Raw genomic sequence first — 27,819 nt, 5'->3', positions numbered from 1 at the left:
AAATATATAAGAAATTCAAAAGAGTGACAGCTATTTGGAATTGAAAATAATATAATAATACCTAAGAAAAATTCAAAAATGTTCAACAAATCTTTAGGTCATTTCATGGTATTTTTGTATAAAACAAATAATGGAGATTCAAAGCTGCACCCCTTAATAATACCAATACACCACTTCATTTTAACATAAAGGCATATTTTTTATTAATATTTGACAAGTATTATTATTAAAAACAAAACATTACGAGGGGACTATAGGTCATCTGGACTTTTGTCTCAATTTTGGGCTGGTTTTTAATTTGTCTCTCCTAATAAATAATTCTTTTGCAAAAAGCACAAGTTTATATTTTCAAATTATAATATTATATAAGTTATATCAGATCGTAACTTCATTTTCTAAAGAACTTATGCCCTCGCTAGGCACAAAATCAGTTACTAAAGGAGAAAAAAAAATTAAAGATCAATTCATCTGAAAAGTAAACGTACAATTTTATTAGGACTACGTGTTGAATCTATTTGGATTTGGGCTAGTTTCAATGGCCCAAGTTCACATGATGTATACAAGATTAATTATACAATTAATCTTGACGTTATACTTGCTTTTGTATTTACAAATATGTAATTTTTGTATGATCTATCCAATTTCATTGAAAGTGCACTTGGCTCAGGATATAGCTCAGTTGGTAGAGCTTCGCTCTTGCAATTGGGTTGTTGCAATATCAAGTTAGATGTTTGGATAATTAACCAGGCGTAATAATAGTATCTTGTACCTGAATTCATAGGAAGTATAAAGTACATTAAAATTTATAGGATCAAAATTACATATTTGACCGCTCGACAAAAATATTAGAGTCTTTTGCTAACCCCCCACCCCCACCCCAACCACACACATAGGGGTCTAGAGAGGATGATAATGATACGTACGCCAGCCTTATCCCTATCGAGTAGAAAGATTATTTCCGATACAAGCAGATATGAAAAGGAAACACATCCAAGAAACCCAAGTCTTGACCGTTGACACCACAACTTATATTCAAGAGTAAGCAAGAATACACCATTATTCTTTATCTACATTTATCACCATGCTATTGCAAACACACAAAAAGATAACTAGATAAGGCTATTTAAGGATGGAATACTAATTCTCACAACTTTGAGCATCTTGCATCAGAAACCACTCAAATGGTCTTTATATCTTTCCATGAGAAAACTTACTACCACTAAATTTATTCCAAAAGCCAACACATCATAGAAGTGGATTGAAAAATCACAAGAGATTGTCAAATCTCAAATGAAGTAACTTCATGTCAAAGATCATATCAATTGGTTTCAGTACAATGGAATAAGGTACAAGCTTATCTTCATGTCAAGAAAAGCAAGAATCAAATTCAAATAGAAAACAAAAAACGGCCAATATTCTTCCGAATTTAGGACCTCCTTCCTGTGCTTGTTGTTTATCAGTTTCCACGGTTGTCTTGCTCCTAAGAAAACATGTCAAGAAAAGTAGAATAAAATGTAGTTACTATTTACCAGAACCTTGCTTTTGAAGATGTCAAGGATCAGTAAAATGAAGAATTAGAATGTTTCTTTATGACGGTGGTGTTCGAGCCAGCTTGAGCACACCTCAGCTAATTCTACAGGTACCCAACAAGGCTTGGGCAGACAGAAGAAATCAATTAGTGTTTTTTGTCTCCATCCATGCACTCAATTGATCAATCTGGGAATGGGACGTAGAGCCTTCACCAAGATCTGCACCAGCACCTGTTAGTTCAGGTTCAGAGACATGACGAACACATTTATCCTTCATCATTTCTGGTGGTGATTCTTTGACAAGAGATTGCACCCATGACAGATCAGGCTCTTTTCCATTGTTAGCAAGCTTAAATGATGATGATTGCCTTAGCCTACCCAACTCCTCAGTATTGACAGCCCAGTCTGGCTTTCCCATATCTGTACCCCACTTTAACCAAGTATCAGTTGGTGACCCAACAATAGCAGAAACATTGGAGCCAAGATCACGAGAGCTAAGACTTCTAAATTGCTGCTGCCTGTCACGTTGCGCTAATATTGACACACGGGAATTTCTTGGTGAGATTGGCTCCATTGCTCGGGGAGACATCTTCCCTGATGATGGAACTCCAAATGAGGCTTGTAATAAAGGATTATCAATGTTTCTCGGCGAGAAATTTGTATTAATGGGAGATAACAGGTTCTGTTGCTGCTGCTGAAATGGACTGCAAACTGCAGATTTGTGGGTAGGGGAATAAACAGATTGAGCTACTGTTCGATCAGAAAATCTAGGAGATGAGCTCTCTGCAGGAAAATAATCCTCAAGATTTGCACGGGTAAAGGTCATAGGACGAACTGAATGGTTCAAAGAATCAGAACTCATGCTGTTACGCTGGGATAGGCAGGAAAACTCATTTAGGAACTGCTGTCGTTGCACATCAAAATCTGGACATGTGGACAGGTCTGCAGCTGGTATACCTCTAGCACTGAGCGATGACCATAGGCGACTCGAATGAACAAAGCTACCAGGAAGATGCAAGGGTGGGGCGTTTCGTTGGGCCCAACCCATGCTTGAAATTCCATTAGCAGAAGGTGATACAGGAGGTGTGAAAGGTGATGGTGACATGACAGAGACTGAGGAAGGAGAACCTGGTATTAGGCCCATGGCTGCAGCAAAATCCATAGCATTGACAGCAGCAGAATTCCCACAAGGTGATGGAACAGCAGAACCAGTAGAAACGTAAAGCGGTCTTAGATCATCCTGCTTGTGGGCAAAGAAGCAAACTCTTCTGTTACAATCTATACCATCTTTGCAAAGCCGAGTTCGATATTGTGCAGGGTGCAGCCAACACTCAAAGACCCCATGAGCGTATTCACACATGTCCCCACGTTGGCAAGCTCCCTTGCGGAACTCAGGGCAAGGTACACAACTGTAGTGGTATTTTCTTGGATCCCTTCTTCGAGCATTTTCGCCTGGATGGAGAAATGGACATTCAGTCCAATCATGCGAGTATGCACGAGAGCAAGGTCTGATCTTAAATGAGAACATCCTGAATTCATCTGAAGAATATATGTCGTTTTTTATGTCAGGCAAGGAGGGGTCAACAGGGTATTCTTTCTTTTCTGGTATAGAATATGAAGGGAGGTCACTGGACTTTGCACTCTTTGGGGAAAAAGTTGAGTCTGAAGCAGAATATGGTGATCTATTTCCAGGAGAAGGCGAACGTGGAGGAGAAGAGCTTGATGTGGACACTGACACCCGCAGCTTGCAGTCCCCAATTGTACTAGTCATCAGAAGGCTTTCTAGGCATGATTTAACCGGGTGAAAGTTAGGAGATACAACTATAACATCAATAGGGTAATGACCATTGATATCTTTAGAGTGTGGATCAGCACCGGCTCCTAAGAGAAGTTTGACAGCTTCTGCAGCATTCAGAGATCCACCAGAGGCAGCACAGTGAAGGGCAGTGCTCTTATCATGGCCACAAGAACGATTCACATCAACTTCAGGTAGAGAAAGAATCTGCTTTAGAGCATCAATACTTCCATACGTAGCAGCAACCATCAAAGGAGTTCTATGATCAAGAACCATTTGCTTTGAGCCCTTTTGGCGCCCATACCACAGTCCAACCTCATGAATACTAGCTAGGTCACGCTCAATCCATATTTTGAAGGCCTCTATATCATCGTTGGCAGCAAGTTCAAGCAAGCTGGCAAAAGTATCTTCAGTTTCAATAGTCGAATTACTCATAGTCATGTTGGTGGACTAACAGATACCAAAGTGGTTGGTTACAATCTGGGTTTTAAGAGCTGCAATAGGAAGCATGTTTTGATAGCTGTTAGATTTCATGTATTTATCTATTTATTGTGGACATATGATTAGACCATGCGCGTTGTGCGTAGCCAAGTACTATCGTCAAACATAGACACGACTTACAGAGCTCTAACAACTACGTGAAATGCTATAGATTCATAAACAGTTATAAAATTCCAAAGAATTCTAGTAAGGAGAATAAGGAACTATGCCCCCTAAGGTTGGTGAGAAGACAACAAAAGAATTGAGCTTGAATGCCGACTTATGACTTCCAAAACAACAGAAAAGGCACATATCACATAAAAAAGAAAAAGAGAAATATCTGCCTTTGTAACCAAGTGAGAAATTTACATAGTACTAGTTTCTGAATTGAAAATATCATTGTCACAAAATAAAGGGAAAATTCCACTATTTCAGTCTCAAAAGAGTTCTGCTTTTGAACTTCATTTTCTTGAAATCTAATGGAACCATTCAAACATTGGGGAAAAGATGTTAAAAACAAAACAAAACAAAACAAAAATGACATACCGTTAGTATAATAGAAATATAGCAGTACTAACGATCAAAAATCTTTTCAATAAGAAATGAAAGAAAATGGCCAAAGATGAGAACCAGAGAATTTTTTTTGAGATACCACATAGAGGAAGGGGGTCTTCTTTGAGGTCATCATTCATATATGCAAAGATTAACTTTACAGAGGTTAGATATTTTGAAAGCCGTTAGATTTTTTAAAGTTTTTCTTCGGAATGAATCAAACAGTATGCACTGTGTGTACATCCAAGTACTCTCTCCATTACATATTAATGGGCCTCTATCCCAAAAACGGACATTACATTTTACTTGTCCAAGTTAGGAAGTCAAGAGACTTATATTACATTTTCCCTTTCTACCCATAGTAGGAGTAGTAAGTATCCACACTCCCAAATTATTGAAGTCACAATTTTAAATTCCAGAGCCTATTAAGACACGGGTAGCTTCACCGACCCCTCATCTTTACTCCTATTAAGACTTCCAAGCTTAGTTGGCACCAAACACCATGTTAAATCATTGTTTTGTTCATTGAATTTAAAAAATCATATAAGGTTAAGTAAGTAAAATATACCTCTAACAACACAGGCCAAGTAATATAAAACAGAGGGAGTACCATCTTCAAAACATAGCCACAACTTGTGAGAGCTCTAACAACAAAATGAAACGCTAGAGATTCATAAACAGTAATAATATTCCCATTAATTAATTCAAATAAGGAGAAAAAATAATTAAGCCCCTTAAGGTTCGCGAGAAGACAATAAAAGGATTGAGCTTCAAGCCGAATTTCTGACTCTTAAGACAACAGAAAAGGCACACATCACATTAAAAATAGAACAATCTGTTCCTAGGTAAACAATTGATAAATTCACATATACAACTTCTCTAAATTGAAAATATCATTTTCACTATTTCAAAGTTAGACTTTTCCATTTCCATTTCCCTTCATCTTCTAGGTAACCTAATGGGACCATTCATACCATAGAAAAATTGGGATCTTTGCACAAATAGCTACCTGAATTCACTATTTACTTTTTTCTGATGACAAGGGAAACCCGCAGCCGCTACCCTTTGGGTACGCACAGGGTAAAACCTCCGCTCCTATGCAATAACTCGCAAACCACATAGGAGAGATAACCTGACTGGCAGGCCTAGTGCGACGAGCTCAACCCAGAAGGTAAACCCCTTGCTTTCGCTGGCAAGGGGTTTCGAACTTGAGATCTCCATCGTGGAAGTCCCAAGCTCAAACCACTGGATTCACTATTTACTTTTCATAGCCGATATATATAAATTATACACATATTATACATCCACCCGCTATTTTTAGTTGAACCTTCGGGGACAAACCACTATTTAGGTTAATTCTTCCATCACAAGTAAAGGAAAACTTACCCACTAATTACAGATAAAGCAAAAAAGGGGAAAATGGTTAGAGTATCAACCAAAAACCCCCAAAAAACCCTATAAATCAAAATCAATCCTGAAGAACTTACAAGCATACCAATTTATTCATATATGTTTTTTAGTTAAAATTCAAAAAAGGGGCAAACCAGATTGAAGAACGTCAAAGCAAAAACATACACAAAAACAAAACTTGACCCATTAAAAAGCATTTCAAACTAAAGCAAAGTCCTAATTTTGCAATGAAATTGAAACATACCTAAAATTCAAGTGAAAAATCAGTTCTTTCTCACCAAATTCTGAGCAAAAAGCAAAGTGTTTAGCACCATCAACAGCTCCTCTCCACCATTTTTCTACATATAGCTATGAATGTGTATGTATATAGAGAGAAAGTAATACTTTTTCTACAAGAAGTAGAGAGAGAAAGTTATGATAACACAAAGAACTTCTCTTCTCCCTTTTTTAGTACTTCGCCATTTTCTGTGCCCGCTCTCTTTCAGTAATGCGGAGACTTATTTTTCTAACATATTATAAATTAGCAGGACTATATATATCTCTTACCGTTAAATTATCTATCGTATTTTATAATAAAATATTTTATTTATATCTTTGTACATATAATTTTTATTTATAATTATAATCTTTAATTAAACATAAAATAAAAATTATAGTTTTAACTTTAAAAATTTATGATAAATAATCTAAAAAATATATATGTATTTAAAAAAATTTAACTTTTCTTCTCAACTCTTAAATCTTTAATCGTAGAAGGTAGAAAGTTTACCGAGTGTGAATTAGTCCTTAAATCTCTTACTATGTGTGTGAGTTTTGTAATTTCAAAAATTATTAATACAATATAGTGTTTAGATTAAAATTATAGAGCTACATTTTTTTTATGGCAGTTGCATTTTTTAAAATTTTTATTTTTAACCTTGTAGAAATGACTCTGTGTGTGACATTTGTGGATGAGTTTTTCGAAATTGTTTATCATGGACATATTTTTTAGCATTATCTTACGTTAATAGTATTTCTTAAATTTATTTTTTATTCTATCCATTCTTAAACAATTGCCTTGTTGAGTTAGTTAGCACTTTCACCTCAATTAATCCTAAAATATTATGCATGCCTAATATACTTTCTTGACCAATCATATCGTTTTCGTTTGATTTATAGATTATGAATTTAAACAATAAAATCAGTCATTAATATTTCTATTAGGGTGAACCGACTATATCATATCTTTTGGACTGTCTTTAACGGGTGGTCACGGGTCTTAATGAACTATTCGTATAACAAATCAACTTTAAAGTTAACTTATTCGTCTGATTAATCACTGCAATATATATCGTGTATAAGATATATAAACGTTCAATATCTCAATCTCAATATATAACATCTTTGTCTAAAATTTCGAAGGAGACTTCATATCCAAAACGTAAAAACAATCTGACTTACATAGACCTAATATGACTCCATTTTTTCCAAATATAACAAGATTTTTGTGCTTTATTTATTTATTTATTTATGGGAGCGTTATATATTGGAAAATCATAATATATCTTAATACATTATACTATATATTATTTTAGAATATCTGCTAACAAACATATTATCAAACTGATGAATGATGATGCAAGTATAAAAGATTATCATGTTAATTAAAGTGCTGTCATCACTTTAATTATGTACCTTCATCTCCTATAATAGGCAGATTAATTACGACCATGATTGTTATTAATGAACAACCATAATCAATTAGACCCTTAATTACATCCTGTTTAATTACAAATAAAATTTTCAAATCAATTGCGTATATTGTAATCTTATTAAAAACTGCACCAAAAACTGGAAATCCCCAAAATATATGATTTAATTTCAACTAAGAAAAAATTTCTAACACATTTGTACATATTATTAATTGACTACAGTTGAAAATCGAATTAATTTTTTTTTTCGAAATCACGAAAATTCACAATTGTTACTCTTTGGAGGCGAATTGGTAAATCTGTTCCCATGCAATACCTCATAAATTACACATAAAGTCATGACATGAAAACGATATTAAATAAATTTTATACAACGAACTCGATTGAGAAGGTGTTGATATAGGTAATTGATGTCTTACCTATGGATACCACCAGTTATCACATCAGCATAAGTACATAACCACCCATACGTATTTTTTGTATGAAATATCATCTATTGAACCGACTCAACTAAATTTACGAATCTAAATGTTTTTATTTAAGTATTTATTTATTTGCATTGGTTGTCTGTCCATAGAGTTATGTAACGTCCCTATCTTTTAAATGGCAGGTATAGGAGAAAAAGTTTAAATATTGCTTTCACATGGGTAAAAAAACTTTATAAAATATTTAAAAAGTTCTAATATTGCTTCCACTGGGCAAAAAACTTGATGGAATATTTTCTTTTCTAAAGTTTAATTCTATGTAGTCAAATAGTAATTTAAATATATTTCCCAAATTTTCTCCACTTATAAATGACACATTTTAGAGGAGTCATTATACTATGATAAATTTAAATTCTGAGAAATTATTAACCCTCGCGATTTGTGTGAGCTCATTCAAATTATCAGTTTTAAAATAGCATTAAAAAGAAGGATTGTCGAGGATCATCAATCAAAAATATTTTTTTAAAAATTAAAGTCATTAATCAAAAATAACGTTTTTATCCAAAAAGATATGTAAAACTATATATACATTTTGTTCCCCGCTTAAAGGATTAGATTGATTTTATTATAATTACTGTGTATTATTATAGAGCGACAAGAAAAAAGACAATATTTTTAAACGTTAAAAAAAAAGACAGTCTAGCCATAAGTATATAATCAATATACATACTAATTATCTAATATTATACTTGCATAAATATATTTTTTGAAAAATTAATTTTAAAAACTTTTCAATATTGAATATTGTAAATTAAAATCAAAGAAAAAATAATTAAAAAAATGGATTGAGAGGGCGTGGACTTCTGATCAAGTTCAGTCAGTAATTGCTAATTAATTGGACCACATTGGCCAATAAATGAACAATATTTAAGAGGCATTTGAATTTCAAAATTACTCATATTTGTAGAATAAAAGTTATTTTTATTATCGATCGTGTGCCTATAGAAGAATGAATCGACAACTCATAGTAGTGATTTGATTAAAAATAATTTGTAACAAAGATTACAAACTAATAAATTACAATTAGTTGATTTTTATTACGACAGTAATAAATTAAGATAATAATTAAATTTACGAGAGATTCACTCATCTTTGTTTTGTTTCATAGAAGACTTAAAAAATTAATAACATAAATGGGCATTTTGTTGAATGATATTAACAAAAATGAGCTCATTTTTTAGTAGACGATACAAATATGTTTTTTCTCAAAGTTTAATGACATAATTAAATTTTTTCTCAAGGTAAAATTACAAAATTTATGATATTTGAGAGATAAGATAACGAGGCTAAAAACCCATCTTCTGAAATGTATCCATGATTACAACCCTAAAGGCCCAAGTATACAAGCAAAGTCCATCCTCGTGTCCAGGCTTCAAAATATTTTTAATTTTTAAATCGAAAGATGGATAGAACATGAATGAAAATATGGGGGGGGGGGGGTAATAATAATTTTATGTCAGCAACAGAAATCCAAGCTTACGAAATTATTGATTTTGTAGCTTAGGGATTGTTCGTACTATAAAATGAAGCTATTCAAGTCACATTTAGAACCATACAAAAACGAATCAAAAGAACATCTAGAGATTTCGCCCAAACTCTTAACATAGAAATCGAAAATGCGTGACATGCACATATAGTTTAAGCAACAATACTTACTAATTTAACCATAAGGGGGAATTAATCTATCTTAAAAACACAACCAAAATTATCATAACGTAGAAATCGAAAATGCATGACATATATATTTACATATAGTTTTGAGGATCACTTACTAATTTAAGAAAGGGGGAATTAATCCTCTTCCTACTAAATTGACAACTAGTTAAAAAGATCATTCGAGCTTTTGACGATGTTATTTTTCCTAAATGCATAAATACAAAAGACTTCAACCTTAGTAGGAAGAAAAATTAACGTATCGTCTAACAATCTTCTTCTTTTTGACACACAATTAGTTGCACCTACCGGCCTTCTCTTTTTCGGAGCCGGTGGACACGATGAATTTTCCGATATCCGAAATCTCTTCCCCTTAGGCGTCATGCACGAATATTCATGCACCACTTCTTCAGTATTTAAGGCGAGCATTTTTATCTGATCAAGAAGTTAGAGCACTAGAATTTTGGATTTTCGAAAATTTAGGAGGAAATGGTAATGAATAAAAATCTCACTTAGCATAGTAAGAATTTATTCTTCTTTCATGTTGTACCTTTTATCCAAGAAAATAGTTGAAAATTGGAAAGTGAGTTTTTGCTAATGTAAGCAATGAAAATACTACAAAAAACTAAGTACAATTAGTAGAAAACAAAATAGCAACTGCTACGATGAAATTTTGTGTCAATTTTTTTCTTATTCTAATTTGCTTACTAATCATGATAAGAACAAAATATTTAAATACTAAAAGAACGTATAGATAATAAAATGTCATAATAAATAAATGAGAGTGCAATCTCACTTGTAGATTAGGTGTATAATTTATACCTCCTAGTTAGGTATGGAAAACATAATTTGAACGAATTTTTGATCAAACTAAGCCATTATATAAAATAATTTATCAAAATAGTATATTTTTCAAATTTTTTTACAAAATTAGTATAAACGTATTTCACAATAACGTTTTAGGGTATATTTCATTTTTTAAAAACTAACAGCGTTAGGTTGATATACATTAGTAAAATGTTACTTTGAGTAACGTATACCAACCTAACACCGTCAGCTTTTAAAAAATAAAATATATCCTAAAACGTTACTGTGAAATACGTTTATACTAATTTTGCAAAATTTTAAAAAAATATATTATTTTGATGAATTGCTTTATAAAATGGCTTAGTTTGATCAATACGTTCAATTTGAACTAAGGTTTATAATAGGGTGAATTATAAGGATGATCAGATCAGGTACGTAGGTTATCTTAATTTTTTTTTAATTATTATGCTTGTTTTATGGGCAAAATTGTATGTTGAGTAACTTTCTTTAAACTTCAAAGCTTATCTATAAAACAAACAAGAGTTAATATTTTCTTAATCATCTATCTCGAGAATCGGAATTTTTAATCAAACTAAGTCATTATATAAAATAATTTATCAAAGTAATACATTTTTCTAAAATTTTATAAAACTAGTATAAACGTATTTCATGGTAACGTTTTAGGGTATATTTTATTTTTTAAAAACTAACAGCATTAGGTTGATATACGTCACTGTAAGTAACGTTTTACTTTTAAAACGTTATTTTCAGTAACGTTTTAGGAGTAAAACGTTACTATGAGTAACGTATATCAATCTGACACCATTAACTTTTAAAAAATAAAATATATCCTAAAACGTTACTGTGGAATACGTTTATACTAATTTTGTAAAATTTTAAAAAAACATATTATTTTGGTGAATAACTTTATATAATAGCTTAGTTTGGTTAAAACCTCCGAGAATCGTTATTAAGTATAATTTCTTCGTAGTAATATATGTGTAGATCAATATTTTGGGCCTCTCATTCAACCAAACCTAATCACATATATACCATAGGCCTCAAGAGTTTGGGCTTATCTCATTCAATTACGTATCAATTACTAATATTTATCGTAGTGAGTGAGCTTGATTATTTATTAAAAATGATCATAAATTTTTGTATCAGATGTCCGATACCAAATTTTTAGAGTCACTCGAATTAATATTATGAAGAAAATGTGTTGGTACCTAAATTTTTAGTGCAAATCTTAGTGATATATTGGTAAAAAAAACTTATGAACGTCTAAAGTTACGATGCTCTTTAAATTAATGATATCCATTAAGACCTGTGACAAACCTATTGATTAAAAACTTTAGTAATCTGTCAACATAATTTGTTAGTTGTGTAACTATTTTTTTTTCTTTTTTGTGATATTTGAACTCAAATACAATTAGTAGAAAACAAAATAGCAACTGCTACAATGAAATTGGCTTGGTGATATTTCTAGTTTGCTTACCAAACATAATAAAGAACAATGCCTTTTTTCTTTATTGTGAATTATTAAAACAAAGTTTAAATACTAAAAGAATGTATAGATAATAAATAATCAATGTTTCTTTCTTCAAATTGGTTTACCTAATCTTCTAGTTAGTTTTTTTTTTTACTAAGTAACTAAAATAAGCATTAGTAAACGTTATCGAAGGATGTTTACAGGTAAATCTTCGTAGAATATCAGATTTAAAAATTTTAAAATAAGATTATTACATATTATAGCAAATAAGACGATATATATTTATGTAAAAATTATTTCCACCACGCTTTAAATATTGCAGATCGATCATCACCTTTTGCAACTATTTTTTTTACTAATGGAGATAGGCATACATTACATCTAATTTCTTTCGTAATTCTTAATATAGTACACATTGAAATCCGCTTAACTATTGATTACTCTACCTAACTTAAAATAAAAAATAAAAATTCAAATCAATCGAGAAAAAATACCACGCTAGTCAGAATTTAAAAAAGATTAAGAGTTCATTGTCACTTTATAAATACTAATGTTATAGAATGGTACCTTCACATATTTTCTTTCTTAAGCTCATTGAAAATACATTAAACTTCCCAAAAATCAGTACAAAAGTGTCTTTAACACACAAATCACTCTAAAATCCCACTAGAAAGTATTCAACTAAATAATTCAAGCACAAACTAGCAAAAACTAATATTTTTGTATGTCAATAGGGGTACCCAATCATTTTAAAAATAGAAAGAGAACTCCAATAGACTAATTAACAGACTACTATTAATTCCAAACACACACATATATATTACATAAACTATTTTTCTAATATTAATTTTTTTTAAATCTGATGCATAAAAATATCATGCGTTCTTGTAGGTGCGCATCCCAAGAAATGTGACGTAGACAGTCTAGCAAAATTAACGATCTTTAATTAAAAGAAGGATCGTTTAGCTGGAGCTCTGCCAACAGCTCTCATCAAATTGGAAATTTCAACAACTTTTGCTACTTTTGTTCCTCTCTTTGCTTCTGCTGATGCCTTTTTTTCTTCTGCTTTTCTGTGTGCTATTGCTATATCATTTTGCATCTTTTCTAGGGCTTTTACCCTCTTCTCCTCCAGCTTCCTCTGATAAACAATAGAGACGGATTGAGAAATTAAACTTTATTAACGTAAGCTTCGTACAAAACGCTTCCTAACAAAACAAATATCTATTGAGTTTCGATGAACATATACATTACATCCGTGGTACGCCCTTACTAATGAACATTCTAGATTCATATCTGGAACAGAGCTAGAGGCGCAAGGGGTTTATCTGAACATAATTCATAAAAAAATATATTATGTAAAGTTAAACATAAATATCATTTTTCTATATATAAAAATATATTTAGTTGTAATTTAAGACATTAATTAGTACTTGGAAAATAAAATAGACAACTTGATCAATAGGTAACCTATTTCTTTAGAGTCTAGGTAGGTAGAGAATTAGAAAAAGATGTGGGCACAAGTTCATCAAGAACTACTCAAAGTAATGAACAATGTTTTTGTAAATTGAAGTATTATATATTGAAGATGAGTCTCAACTTCCACATTAGTAATTATTATTATTATAATTACCAATCAAGTTAATTAACCAAGAATAACAAAGTAATTTTTCACGTGTTATGATAGTATAAGTTAAATTTAGTATAAAGTATTTATATCTAAAACTTTTTTATAAGATTTTTTATTTTGATTTTCATTCAATATTTAGTATTTATTCTGAAACAAAGTGAAATTTAAAATCTATATATATATATATAGGTGTTTTTTAAGTTCAATTTAAGAATTTCCAACCTACAAGGGAAGAACATGTGGTTTGCCTTATTAGAATAATATTATTATTGTTGGACTAATTAAATATCTAATCATAGTCATGCTGGACCAATAATCATGTGTATGAACAATCAATATATCGTAAAGGAAAAAAAAATGAGTGCTGATTTTTAGCAATCATGTAAACCACTAATAATTAAACTATATTAGGCACATCATTATCCATTCAATATTGTTTTTTATTCTTTTTCTCATTCTATATATAATATTAAAATCCAAAATTTGATTAATATAGATTATATGTCAGATAATAATTCAATCAATTCAATAGACACAATTAAGAGCATAGAAGAAGCATGAGAGGTAAAACTAAGTTAATTTGTGCTGGTAGTCAATTTAAAATTAGAGTCAAATAAACTTCTCTAGACAAAAAAATAAAAAAATTTACGTTGAAGGAAAAGAATAAGTTATTAAATTTGAAACTTAAAATAAAGAAGATTTTCATATGACACGGGATGTTTTTGTGCGTCCATTTTTTTAAAAAATATTTTCATTAAGGAAACAAGCTAAAAAATTAAGAAAAATAACTTTATTAGTAAATATATAGAAAACAAGTTCTACAAATGTTATTTTTATCCTCACCATCTTATAACACACCTTATTTTTGCTACGAATATAAAAAGTAAATTAAAAAAATTTATTTAATTTTATAAAAAATATTTTTTAAGAAAACATTTTTCATGACAACATTGTGCTTGCTATTGACCACATCAATAATGTAAAAAGGAAAAGAAATTAGAATACGAGTTAGAGCTACAACTCCGATTGAATATATTCAAAATTTTCAATGAATTATCATTTTTAAGATTCAAAACCCTTAAACCTATTAAATTTTAACTCCGGCTCTGATCAAAAGCACTATCAAAGAAAAGGAGTAATAAATTTTCTCAAACAGTAATACTAATAAATACAAAAAAAAAATTAAAAAAAATTGATGAAACGTACCTCAATTTTTTTCATCCAAGAAGTAGCTTTTTGTACTTCTTCACTTTCCCATCCATTAATAACAGCATCTTCACGTTTAAACCTATTATTAATCTTCGAAATTTTAGCATTTTGCCATGCACTTATCTTCGATTCAATTTCTTCTTTTTTCACTCTTTGAACACTACTTACTTCTCCAATATTATTTCTCAAAACATTATTATTATTATTATTATTAATCCTTCTTGAAGGATTAACAATAATCGGATCTAAAGTATTACTATAATTATCCGGCACAATAGCTAACGGATTTGTTTCTTCTATCGGCGCATCATTTTCTTCTTCGCCGATGCTCCCCAAATTATTGCTATTATAATTGTTGTTATTATATATATGATTATTCACCTCGTTCTCGCTAGCGGGATTGTTGCTAACTGACGATCCCGCGAGAACGAGGGCGCTGAACTCCCGGCTCATAGTAGAGAAATTCTCACTAGATGCTACTTCGGAAATTGATGATGATCTATGGCTACTTGTTTCCCAAGTTTCGATTCGACGGCCACTATTTGATGGAGGTCTTGGTGGGGTTAAAGCATGTATATCTCTGATTTGTTGTTCATCTTCTTGATGATTTTCTGTTGTAGTGTTGGTGTTGTAATTGGTGGTGGTGGTAGTAGTGTTTACTAGGGTATGAGGTGTTTGATAATTCAACATAGCAAAGATTTTTCTACTTTAGTTTTTGGTTTTTAGTGTATATTTGGGTTGAGGGGGTAATAGTAGTGGAAGAGAGAGGATGTGGTGGAGATTGTGGTGGGGTTAAGTACAAAAAAAATTTAAGGTGAAAAGAGGAAAAGAAGTAAAGATACATACATGATGACTATGTTTTTTTTTTATGTGAGCGTGGTAAAAATAACACGGTCGTGGGTGGTTTCAATAAGAAAGGATTGTTCAGATGTTAAGTATCATTCACTTTCAATTTTAAGATTGTGGATGTAAATCAGTGTCACCAAAGGAGAAAAATGACGGGAGCCGGCTCCCAATCAACATCAAGATGTATCGTGTTTTAATACAGGAGAAAAATGATCAAGATGTATTGTGTTTTAATACAGGAGAAAAATGATGGGAAGCCGGCTCCCAATCAACATCAAGATGTATCGTGTTTTAATACAGATAAAGTGATAATTGAGATATGAAACTTACAAAACAGTGATAATTTAAATAGGTGAAATTAAGATATGAAACTTGAAAAATGTGATGATTTGGTGTGTTATTAATCGTTAATTGTAAATAGAGAATTGAGTGTGGAAAAGATAAATAATGATGCGACACATGCACGTAGGAATAGTAATTGAATTATGACAATCCAAGAAAATTAGTAGTGCTTTGTTTTGCATTAAGATTTTAAGAGTCTGTTTGGTCAAAGTATAGTCCAATAATAATTTTTTTAATTTTTTTTTTTAATATATTCATAAAAGGAGGTGTAATCTTAGAGCACATATTTTTTAATATATTCATTCATTATATATTCATGCACATTCTCTCCCTATGATAAATAACTACTATATGTACAATAATTTTAATATTCATGCACATTTCCTCTAGTTATTATAGTTTTTCACCTACATTGAACTACAAGTCTATTCAAATAGCTTATGTATATTAAACTCATCCATATTTACTAAGAGTCTCTATTTTTCGAATCGATGTCTTAACAATTCTAGTATAAATGGCCACTTCCCAGACATTTATTTGAAAAATACTAGTAATTATATTTAGAGAATCACATCGTTAAATAGTAAAAGTCTATTATAGTGATTTTATCTATCTAAAAGCGTGGAAAAAATAAGAAGAAAAAAGAGGACGATTATGAAAAAAAAATCGATAGAGGTAAACTTTTAAATGACGTTTGGATGTTTAAAAAATTGATTGCTTTTTTTTCAAATATTGTAAAAACTAAAAAAGAAAAAATAAATCAGTGTTTGCTTTTTCCACCATTTAAATTGTAAAGATCACTTTCTTTCTTTTGGCTCAAAGTAGTGTCGGCCAGATATATTTTACATGAAAGGAGCCCACAAAAATAGTAAAGTAGATAGTGGTGGTCATCGATCTGTATTAATTATAATTTTTTTATTTTTAATTAAAAAATTTAAGTTTAAATTTTTTAAAAATTAAAATAAAATAAATTCAAACACGCGTGTACCTTACCAGTCAAAATCATAAACAATAAAATAAAATCTCCATGTGGAGTCCATTCATTGGTCAACACTAAACTATTGTCTTTTGTCAATTTCATCAAACAAGATTCACACGTCTAAGATAAACTACAAATAAAATAGAGATAATATCATCTTAATCCCTAAGGTATTGATAAATGTAGATATAGTCTTTATTATATACGATTGATATATTTAACCTTTAATTAATAAAAAATGTAATTTTAATCCTATCAAATATGAAGTATACTGGCACAAACTTAACATAAGGCGTGATGAATTTTATACCGAGATGATCAATAAAAGGCTAAAAAAGAGTATACAATCGAAGATGTGTTTAGTCTGATAACATAGGGACTACATAGAATTTATCAATAAATTGAAGGATTAAATATTCTATTAATAAAATAAAATATTAAAGGGCTTTCAAATGCCCACGTCACACGTAATAATCAACATTATCAAATCACTAAAAAAGGACTAATAATATTATAATAACTAATGATAAAGACATTTAAGAAAAATCAAAGAAACTTACTTTTACTTTTTGTTGTATTGTAATTTTATAAAACTTCCAATCAAATATTGTGATGTAAATGTGAGTGGGAAGAAAGAAGGTGGAATATGACATTCGTCCATTAATTGTTTAATTATGTTTGTTGTAACAAAGTTAGATAACAAGTGTTTACTATGATACTAGAACATATTACATGAAAAGGGTGTTTTAAATATTTTTAAAATTGTCTTTTTTTTTGTTTATTTTTATTATAGTTGGTGATCTCCATGGTGACTAATGTTTTATGAAAGTAGACATTTGAAGTTGATATCTTGTCCATATTAATAATATTTTCGATCTCTACGATGTGCTAAGCATTCCGTATTAACATAGGATTTAAAGGTCACAAATCTAAGGGTTTTTGATGTAGGCTGTCTATCCTAATACAAGCATCATTAATTAATTTCACGGTTTAAACTCGTGATTTATAGGTTAAATATAGACAACTTTATTGTTAATTCAAAACTCAAACGGAGTGGGAGACAATGTCATCATAGAAAATTAACGTGTTTTGACCAAGAAAATTCTTAGTGGTATAATTTTCCTCAATTTTAATTTGATGAAAGATGGATTTATCAAAATTGTTAGCACCCTCCCTTTTTTCTATCTTTTTGTATATTTTATTTACAAAACAACAAACATATCCTAACCTATTTCAGATTTTGTGCAATTTGAATTTGAAACAGGTAGAATTTTCACCTTTTTATCATCTAGTTGGCCATTATTTTGTCTTATATATACTTTGTTGATTGAGAAACGGGCATGTTTTGTTTTAATAATGATGGTCGAGAAACGAGATTATCTTGGATACGTCTCGATTAATTATACAAGATACATATTACCTCTCGCTAGAACAAGTATTGAATAATTTTGTTCACCAAGATTTCAACAAATGAAAAGAAAGCACATAGGATTCTCTTTTGTTTCTGCTAAAATTTGAACATTAGACCTCATGATTCTCAACCACTTCGTTGATCACTAAGCCACATCATTGAGTTCATACTAGAAACGAAGATATTTTGTAAAGTAAAGGAAGCAGAGAACAAGTACGATGTAGGATTTCTAGTTGAAATAGGTTTTAGATTCAAGTCTAAATCTATAAATAGGGCGATAGTTTCGTTGGAGAAAATCGCACACTTACATAGAAAGAGGATCAAAACACGATCAAGAGTTTGAGAGAGTTTTGAGATTTACATGGGGAGTGTTGCCAATTTGTGAAGAAAAAGTTGTAAGATTGTAATTAAGAGTTTTTATTACAATCAAATGTGTGTAGGATTCGTCTAAAAAGTTTGAGAAACTTGACGGACAGTAGAAGACTTAAACCTGGACTTTTTTTTCTTGGGTAGCTAGGAATTAGAGTTTATAATTCCTTAGATTACTTATGTTTGTAATTTGTTGTTGAGACTCAGAGTTCAATGAAGAGAAGTTAAATCCTACAAAGGTGTAGGTCGTGGTTTTTTTCTCTAAAATGAGCCAGGTTCCTTAGGCAAATTTGGGGTCAGAATTCCAACAATGTGCCTAAAATACGCCTATGACAATACAAGATTTTATATACAATCCGCTATTTGTCTTAGTAAGAAAGTTGCTTCCTACAGGCCCTCGGCTCAAAGAATGAATGGATACTACATTATGGACTAAAACTGAGAAGAGCCCAACCCAGCATTCCTCTCATTTCTTGGGGTCACACTAAACCTGTTTATCAACTTTGATTACTTCAAGGTGAGCTTTTGCTAAAGATTGAGCTTACCACCTTTTCCTTTGTGTTTTAACTTACTAAGCACATGAGACATCTTACTGAGCCAGTAAATAATTCCTTGATTTGCAGGAAATGACAATAAACATCCTTTTTTTCTCCACTTCGATTACAAGATAATGTTCAAGCAGTTGATCAATATGAAGTTCACCTGATTAGTTCTTTGAAACTAAGAACATGGATACAGATAATACCTCAGAAGTGGGGACTTTTCTGAGCGAAACCCCGTCTTCCAACAAGCAACAATCTCACTTAAGGTCAGGGGATGTGATTGCTTTGGTGTTTACACTTCCCGTGCCTGCTGAAATGCTCAGTTGATGGCGCAGACACCGACTTTAACCTCGGTAATGTATCTGGATTGCTGACCATGACTATATACCAGTTCCAAAAGAGGAGATATACAAATGGCATTTAACAGAATAATCATATAGGAATATTTCAAACTCAAATGAACCTAATCATTGGTTAGATCAAATATTGGATAAAAGCTTTTGTATTGTGCGAGAGAAATGTGAGTGGCAATATGAGGCTGATTAGGTCTCCTCAGGGAAAATTACTTTTTTCTCTACAGTAAAGCTATCTGGACTATAGCATCTTATATCATTCCCACATTTGCCCTCTTCATCTAATGAATTTAGCTCTTACTAGGTCATTTAAGCTCTCTCTGGCTTTGCTGTCTGGACTCTTCAAAAAGCAGTCGTATCTGATCCTCCAAAATGCACTACTTTTGGTTGGATCCAACATGCACCACTCGACAATTTTGAAGAGTCTGACAACATAGCTCTTTGGCTTTACTATCTTATCACAAGTCTCAACCCCCTCCTTCCCCTCTCCAAAAACAAAGGAAAAAAGAGACAATTCCAGAAGTAGGGTCTTTGCAATATATTGTCAATGGAATAATATTTACCAAAAATCTCTGCAAGAACAAGCGCCGTTTACAAATCTGTGAAACCTAACTCTGTCCCTAACAATTATCTCCCTGTTGTATATTCTACTAATTATCTTTGTCACTTCATGGCAATCCCTACAGACCCTGAGGTTCTTCACTATCCTAATCACTGCAGGTGCTTTTGTCTTCAAAAGTCCAAAAGCAATAGCTAACCTTTCACTGTGCTCACAAAGTGCAATTTCCTTCTCTGCGTCACTCACATTGTGCAGAATAGGAGCAATCCAAGGTTCATGTCCTGCAGAGTATACCCTTTGAGATATATCCCTTAGGAACTCTTTGATCTCCTCTGCTTCAGGGTGTGACCAATCACCCATCACAAACTCGTGCACAAAACCGTCAACTTCAATGGAACTGCATCCTGGCATAGCCTTAATACCTTTGTCTTTCATCTGTTTCCTCACGTACCGCATTTTTTCCCAGTCTGATACTGATGCATACAGACTAGAGAGTAGGATATAGTTCTCTGCATTCCACGGTTCTAATTCAATTAGATGCTGACCTAGAATTTCACCTTTGTCCAAGATTTTGTTCTTTTTGCACCCAACAAGTAATGTACGCAATATTGCTGGACACGGGGCAAGTGGCATGGATTCGACAAACGAATAAGCTTCATCAATTAAATTTGAACGGCTCAACAAATCTACCATGCAGCCATAGTGCTCTAAAGATGGCTCAATCCCAGACTCAATCATGTCTGCCCAATACCTTTTCCCTTCAGAAACTAGTCCACTATGAGCACATGCCATAAGAACCCCAACTAGTGTCACATGGTTAGGTTCTACCTGAAAGCCAAATTCAAAAATAGATTACAGATAAGTTGCTAATAGTCCATACATCAAAGCTTTACCATTCAATGATCGGTTATAGTAAATAGACACAAAACTACATCTCAATTCATCTGATTTTACGCTAACATTCAACACCAAGCCTAATAAGAGCAAAGCCATGCGCTCCTTAAAAAGTTATATGTGCATCAAGAATCAAGATGATAACTTTCATACGATTTAGCAAGAAAAATTGCATCTTTCAGCATTGTTCATAATAATTGCATTACCTTGGCTTTGTTCATCCTGGAAAAGGTCACCAGTGCATATTCCGCGAGCCCATTTACTGCCAAGCCAACTATCATTGAGCTCCAAGCCTTGGCATCTTTAAAAGGCATTGCTTCGAACACTTCAATTGCCTTTTCAATGTATCCACACTTTGCATACATATTAACAAGCGCAGTACTAAGCTCAAGATCATTCTCAATCGATTGCTTGTTGATATACGAGTGCACCCACCTCCCCAAATCTAACGCCCCAGACATAGCACACGCCGAAATCACACTCACCATTGTCACCTTATCAGGCAAAACACCCGTCTTCTGCATTTCCCTAAACAAACTAAAAGACTCATTAACCATCCCAAGTCTTGAATACCCACTAATCATTGCACTCCAAGCAACCACATTTCTTTCAGGAATTTCATCAAACACTTTCTCCGCCAACCCAATTTCCTCACATTTCGCATATAAATTCAACAACGAAGTCTGAACAAAGGGACTCGATCCAAACCCAGATTGAACAACATGCTTATGCACTTGTTGCCCCTCATCAAACGCCGCCAAAATAGAACACGACTTCAACACAAACGCCAAAGTGAAACTATTCGTTTTCGGGTAGTTTCTCTTGACCAATTTCTTGAATATGAAAAGGGGTTCGTTAGAAGCGGTATGGGATTCAAGAAAACCTCTAATGAGAGAATTATATGAAAATATACTAGGATTTGGGATTTGGGTAAGGACCCGTTTGGCGTAATTGAGGCTGCCATTGGGTGAAAGAGCTGCAAAAGTGAGAACTTTTGAGAGAATGAAGGAGATTGCTGAAGATGGAAGAAACGAATGAGTGATGATATGGCCATGGATTTGTTGAAGGATTCTCAGATTTGGACATTTTTGAACCAGTGAAACGAGTCTTTCTTCTACTTCTTCCAGCTCTTCGAACTTTGAGTGACACTATATGAAGGCTAATCAAGAATTTGAAATTAGAGAGGGAAGAGTGTAATTTATACTCTTAACAAATCTCAACACACACATATTTACACGCGTGTCCAAAATTTCAAATACGTCATTTGCTTATATCGAATTATTTAAAATCTCATTAACATATTCGAACGATGAATTCGTTATATGTTTAAAGTTATGAATTTATATATATAAAATAAGTATAATTAATTTTATTACGTTTAACATAGTGAATTTATATGAACTAACTTTATTCTTCAATTGAGATTAAGAGATTTGAGTAGTAAAACATAGACAAGTCTTCTTTTGATTTTCAGTTTATCCAATTATCCATTAGCATAGCAAGTTATCTATAAGTTAACTTTATTACATTTGCTGATAATTTTTATAAGGATATATAGATTTACTAATACATATTAAGCTACACTAATTAATATCATAATATATAGGGAAAATTGTATATAATAGCAAACTAATAACCTAAATTAAATGGAATAGTTAGGGTTTTGATTTAATTGTGCTTCATAGCAAACATTAGCTAAAATTTGCCAGTGTCTCTCCCAAAAATCTCGCTCGCCACTCTCCATTCTCGCTCGCCTCTCTCGCTTTATACACAGAAGTGTATAATTCTGTTTCTGTTTTGTATAAAGCGAGAGAAAATTGTATATACACATGCAAAAATGTATATCTTCGTATTATACACTTAATTATACAATTTACAAACATTTTACTTCAAATATTGCAGAGAAAAAGGCCAACGAATTATACAATTGCAGCGAAATACAATTTTCTCTAGCTTTATACAACAGAAGTGTATATATTGTGTTTCTGTTTTTGTATAAAGCGAGAAAAACATATATCTTCTTGCTATACACTTATAATTATGCAATATACATACATTTTAATTCGATTCAACTGCATGCAAAACAAATTATACAATTGCAGCGAAATAGGCCAGCGAATTATACAATTGTATATGTATAGTAAATTATACAGTTTTATGTTTGCTATGTAGCGCAATTATGCAAAGTTTGCTATAGCATACAAATATGAATTTTTTGTTTGCTATATGTGAAAGTTGCCCTAATATATATGTATATATAAAGTTGCATCAATAATTTACATATTTACATAACTTGGGCTTCAAAGCTACATTAGAATTGGGAAACTTACATAAATATACTAAAATAAAAAAATATTTACCATTTATAGCAATAATATCTTTTTTTCACTTGATCACTTTTAATTCATTTTTAATACAAGTTTAATACATATTACAAATAACAATTTATTATTCATATATAATACAAATTTTAATAATGGATAATACATTTATCGCACATTTTAATACACTTATAATACAATATGTCAAATTTTTAACAAACAAACATAATATATTTTAAAAAACAATTATAATTCACATATATTGCATACATAATTCACTTTTAATTCATATTGTAGATTTGACATAGCATTGTTATAAATGGTAATAAATAAAAAGTATTGCTAAAATCAGTAATTATTTATTAAAATGTACTAATTTATGTAATTTTTCCATTAGAATTCCCCAAACCCAATGGGCTTAAATTATTTTTCAGCCAAATTGTACGAGGTTGGATTTGAACTTTATTGGAGTAATTTTTGTTGCGTCAAAATCTAACTTCATATTCGAGGATTTGAAATTTTAACAAAATGAAATGAGGATATTGTTTAAGAAAATGAATTTTGATTTAAATCAAATTTAAATTAGTAGTTCAAGAGATAAGAATTGACCAAGACTATATAAAGAGAACGATAATATCCATTCAAACACTTTCTATACGTTTCGGACTGGACATCTAAAGCGTGAACAATATAAGATAGGAACTCAATATTGAGTAACTATAAATTTATTCAGACCAAATATCGCCATTATGTTAAGAAAATAGATCTTAGACTTGAGTTAACTCTACTCGAAAAACTACCTCACAAGATGAAGAATGTCCAAAACTATATGAAGGAGTTTGCCTCGGTAGGCATAAGGAAATTGGACACTTTTATATATACTTTGGGACAATTAATTATTACCTCATAAACTAACATTTAAGTTAAAATTAGATAAAGATATTTATTTTTCCAACAGAATAAGATAAAATAACATCAAGTTTCACGTAATAATGAAGAACCGAACTAATAAATGTAATTATGTCCAAAATGGACACAGGTGACGATTGATATATGAACTTGGTTCTTAAAATAAATAATGTTTGTTCCATTCATCGAATTTATTTTTTGGCCTAACAAATACGTTTTATGGACTCCTAGTACATAGTTTATTAATAACAATAAAACCTCGAATGAAATTTATTGATTCACAATTCTATTCTTTTTATTACGATATTGAATTTTAATTTCATAATTTATACATATGTTAAAATTTTTTTATGATAACCATAAAATTTAAACTAAAATTGCTTTCATTTTATCAACTAATAACTTGTACTCTACCTTTGATGTGTGACCTATGTTATTTAAGTTTAAGATTGCTAGGAGAAGTTATTACCTTTACTTAACTAAATTGAAAATGTCACAATAAATGATGTTATATTAGTTATTCCAATCTTTGCTTGTTCCCATAATTTCTTTTTATCTAATTATCTACAAAATGAAATTAACTACGTGTCACAAAAGGTAATTATAACTTCAATGAAATTATGTTGGACATAAGGAAGTTCTTCATTATCATCATTAGTTTAGTAATTACCATTTCTTAATAATTAATTGTTGTTTTTTCTTAATACTAATTATTATAGTGGCTATGATTTGCGGTAGTGTCCAATCTCATCAAGATAGAGATGACACATCAAAATATATGTTAGCGTTGTTCATTTACACGTTTCTGAATAAAAATATCAATTTTGAAAGTTTTTAAATCTTTTATCTTGATTAATCTGTGGTAATAATATTATAATCGTAGCTATATTATATTTAACATCAATAATATAATATATAATGTGGATGATCCACTAGAGTTATCCAACAATTAATTGAATTCGTGTATAAGTGTTTCGAAAGTGATAAACTTTCAAGGTGATAAGAACCTTAAAAGATAACTATATATCTATTAATGTGGTGACTTTTGGAAGTGATATCTCAACACTATAAATAGACATGTCACTCACCATTTGATATATATAATTAAATAGAAGAAACGTTCTCTTCTTTATCTCTATATCTTGTTTTCTTCTCTTTATACTTATATTGCTATGAGTTTGATTTTATAACAATATAAATATTAATAAGCTAGTACTCTGTATAATATTCTGAAAGGTACTCGCCTATTTATGGTGAGGCGTGGTGATTAAGTTGGAAGAAATAAGTTTTCTAAAATTTGGCTCTGAAGCGGGATCGAAATCATGATTTAAAATTGGTTGTTCGACTCGTGCGAAAATCTACATTTTCTCATTTTTCTCTCTATATGGTTGTTGATCAATGCCTTGTTAATAATATGAAAATAAGACGTAAAAGAAGTCTTGCATATGCACCATAATATTAGACTTATGGACAAAAGTAAGTTGGTTCAAATTACGCTTTTATTTATCCACATAGCAAGAAAATAATACTCAAAATCCAACGGTATCGGTTATTTTATATTTTACTCTACATGTATATATGTAGTATAATGGACATAAATTCTGTCGTAATTATACATATATTAATAATGAGGATTGTAAAATAATATGCAAAAACGTCGTATTTGACATACTAATAGCTAAAATACTACCTACTATCATATATAATTAGTTAACTATGTGCCTTTTAAGAAAAATTACGTGAAATAACAAATATTTAGAGCATATTATGTAATATAGCTGTAGTTTTATTATTTTTTGTTAATGGCTACAATTTCGCAAAATTTTCCTATTTTGTTTCTTAATCGTATAAATCCAAATTTTGTATAATTATGTCCTTAATTGTTTAATTCAGATTTCGTATAAAATTCGATTTTTGATTTTATAAATTAAAATTTATACTTACTTTAGCTACTTGTTTATGATTTATCAAAAAATTCATATTAATCTATTTGTATATGGACAAGCAAAATATACAAATGGAGTTCTGAAAATTTCTAAATGCATATACTTAATATCTTTGATGGTCACTCAACTATCAACTTTTTCCATAAAAAGTCACTTAACATTGATTTTCAACTCGAAAATCACTCAACTATGAAATCTTTGTATAGAAAGTCACTCAACCTATTTAATTATTTTTTTCCATTATATCTGTTGTCACGAAATATTATTTCTAACTAATATTCTAAGAATAAACATACATCCATTTAAATCATTTAATAAACCCGCCCACTTGACCTAACCCACATAATATTAACACTTTTGTTTTACTTTTATTCTCCAAAATTATTTTCTTGGTTTCCCATTCTTTCTCCTTTGCTTTTTTTTTCTTCTTCTCAATTTCAGCCTTTTTCTTCCTTTTTTTAGTAAACCTCAGTCAAATAGGAATTAGATTGTGATTAAAATATTATTAGAAGGATGCAGGGTTGTACAAAGAGAGTTTATTAAGAGATAATCTATAAAAAAAAAAAAGTCAGATAATGCATATTCAGATTCAGAGATCATTAAATGATGACTTTTTTCGTAATAGGTTTTCTTTAAATCCTTTCGCCTTCATACGACGACTCTCGATAATAACATCGTTTAAAGCTAATAATGCTAATGAACAATAATCAAAATAAAAAAGAATTCGGATACAAGAGAAAATGATTTAGTGAGAGAAAAAATTGAGATATTCCTTATTCCTAACTAAACGAAGGAAGAAGAGGCTAAAATTGAGATTCAGTTAAAAAAAAAAAACAAAGAAAAACGCAATGGAGATGAGAGAAAGTAATTTTGAAAAATAAAAATAAATTAAGAGGGTAAATATTTTATTTTTAGCGAGTTGGGTTAAGTGGAGCCGGTCATTAAATGGATATATGTTTATTTCTTAAAATTTTAGTTAGAAATACAAATTTCAAATCAACAAATTTTAATGAAAAAATAATTAAATAGGTTGAGTGGCTTTCTATGCAAAGATCTCATAGTTGAGTGATTTTTGAGTAGAAAATCATAGTTAAGTGAGTTTCTGTGAAAAAAAATTGATAGTTGAGTGACTATCAAAGATATTAACTCTAGACTTGTCATATTCGTATACTTACATACGAAATATACAAACCTCTGCCTCCATGACAAGCAAAAAACTATAACTATGAAACAATATTTTCGAAATCATAGCTATAAAGTCTTATTATATCTAATATCTTTACTATTTTTAAAAATTTCACATAATTTTAATACATAAATAATTTACTTTTAACTAACGAAAAAGGACATTTTTATGTCACCTGAGAGCCCATCGGTAGATTCATCACATTTTTTGTTTCTTGTAATAAACTGTACACATATAAGGAGAAATTAAATTAGAGATTATTTTTCCATTTTGAGGAGATTAATAAATTTAAAATGTAACTTAACATGTAAACTGCTATAAAGGTAACAAAACACGTAAACTGCTATAAAGGTAATTCTATTTAAAAGATAAATAAATGCTTAAAAGAAGTGCCAAAAAAACACAAACAAACAAATGAAACTAAACCTACTT

The 27,819-nt window shown here is 30.8% G+C and overlaps 3 protein-coding genes and 1 long non-coding RNA gene across 4 annotated transcripts; 1 reads left to right on the top strand and 3 right to left on the bottom strand.

The window, feature by feature from the left end:
* Positions 1 to 1,254: 1,254 nt before the first annotated feature.
* On the bottom strand, positions 1,255 to 6,274 carry LOC101258208 (zinc finger CCCH domain-containing protein 24). Its single transcript, XM_004249223.5, has 2 exons — positions 6,011 to 6,274; positions 1,255 to 3,818 (listed from the first exon to the last, which is right to left on the bottom strand). The coding sequence occupies exon 2, from the start codon at positions 3,763 to 3,765 to the stop codon at positions 1,672 to 1,674; it is 2,094 nt and encodes a 697-aa protein (XP_004249271.1). The 5' UTR covers positions 3,766 to 3,818; positions 6,011 to 6,274; the 3' UTR covers positions 1,255 to 1,671.
* Positions 6,275 to 12,470: 6,196 nt separating this feature from the next.
* Positions 12,471 to 16,195, bottom strand: LOC101257912 (remorin 4.2). The gene is made up of 2 exons (XM_004249222.5): positions 14,728 to 16,195; positions 12,471 to 13,032 (listed from the first exon to the last, which is right to left on the bottom strand). The coding sequence occupies exons 1-2, from the start codon at positions 15,418 to 15,420 to the stop codon at positions 12,841 to 12,843; spliced, it is 885 nt and encodes a 294-aa protein (XP_004249270.1). The 5' UTR covers positions 15,421 to 16,195; the 3' UTR covers positions 12,471 to 12,840.
* A 2,085-nt stretch (positions 16,196 to 18,280) lies between these two features.
* LOC109121214 (uncharacterized) lies at positions 18,281 to 19,851 on the top strand. Its single transcript, XR_002028662.3, has 2 exons — positions 18,281 to 19,194; positions 19,301 to 19,851. It is a non-coding gene; the product is annotated as an uncharacterized lncRNA (long non-coding RNA).
* Positions 19,852 to 20,086: 235 nt separating this feature from the next.
* On the bottom strand, positions 20,087 to 22,320 carry LOC101259694 (putative pentatricopeptide repeat-containing protein At5g40405). Its single transcript, XM_019215840.3, has 2 exons — positions 21,232 to 22,320; positions 20,087 to 20,959 (listed from the first exon to the last, which is right to left on the bottom strand). Exons 1-2 carry the CDS (start codon positions 21,607 to 21,609, stop codon positions 20,132 to 20,134), a joined length of 1,206 nt encoding a protein of 401 aa, XP_019071385.1. The 5' UTR covers positions 21,610 to 22,320; the 3' UTR covers positions 20,087 to 20,131.
* Between the last annotated feature and the right edge of the window lie 5,499 nt (positions 22,321 to 27,819).

The sequence above is a fragment of the Solanum lycopersicum genome, chromosome 10 (assembly GCF_036512215.1).
Source record: "Solanum lycopersicum chromosome 10, SLM_r2.1".
NCBI classification, from domain to species: Eukaryota; Viridiplantae; Streptophyta; class Magnoliopsida; order Solanales; family Solanaceae; genus Solanum; species Solanum lycopersicum.
This window is presented reverse-complemented; position numbering and strand designations above follow the sequence as displayed.

Coding starts and splice junctions, on each gene's coding strand:
- LOC101257912 (XM_004249222.5), bottom strand. CDS start 15,420: ATGTTGAATTATCAAACACCTCATACCCTAGTAAACACTACTACCACC. Junction 13,033..14,727: donor CTTGGATGAAAAAAATTGAG/GTACGTTTCATC, acceptor ATTGTTTATCAG/AGGAAGCTGGAGGAGAAGAG.
- LOC101258208 (XM_004249223.5), bottom strand. CDS start 3,765: ATGACTATGAGTAATTCGACTATTGAAACTGAAGATACTTTTGCCAGC.
- LOC101259694 (XM_019215840.3), bottom strand. CDS start 21,609: ATGATTAGTGGGTATTCAAGACTTGGGATGGTTAATGAGTCTTTTAGT. Junction 20,960..21,231: donor CCAGGATGAACAAAGCCAAG/GTAATGCAATTA, acceptor TTTGGCTTTCAG/GTAGAACCTAACCATGTGAC.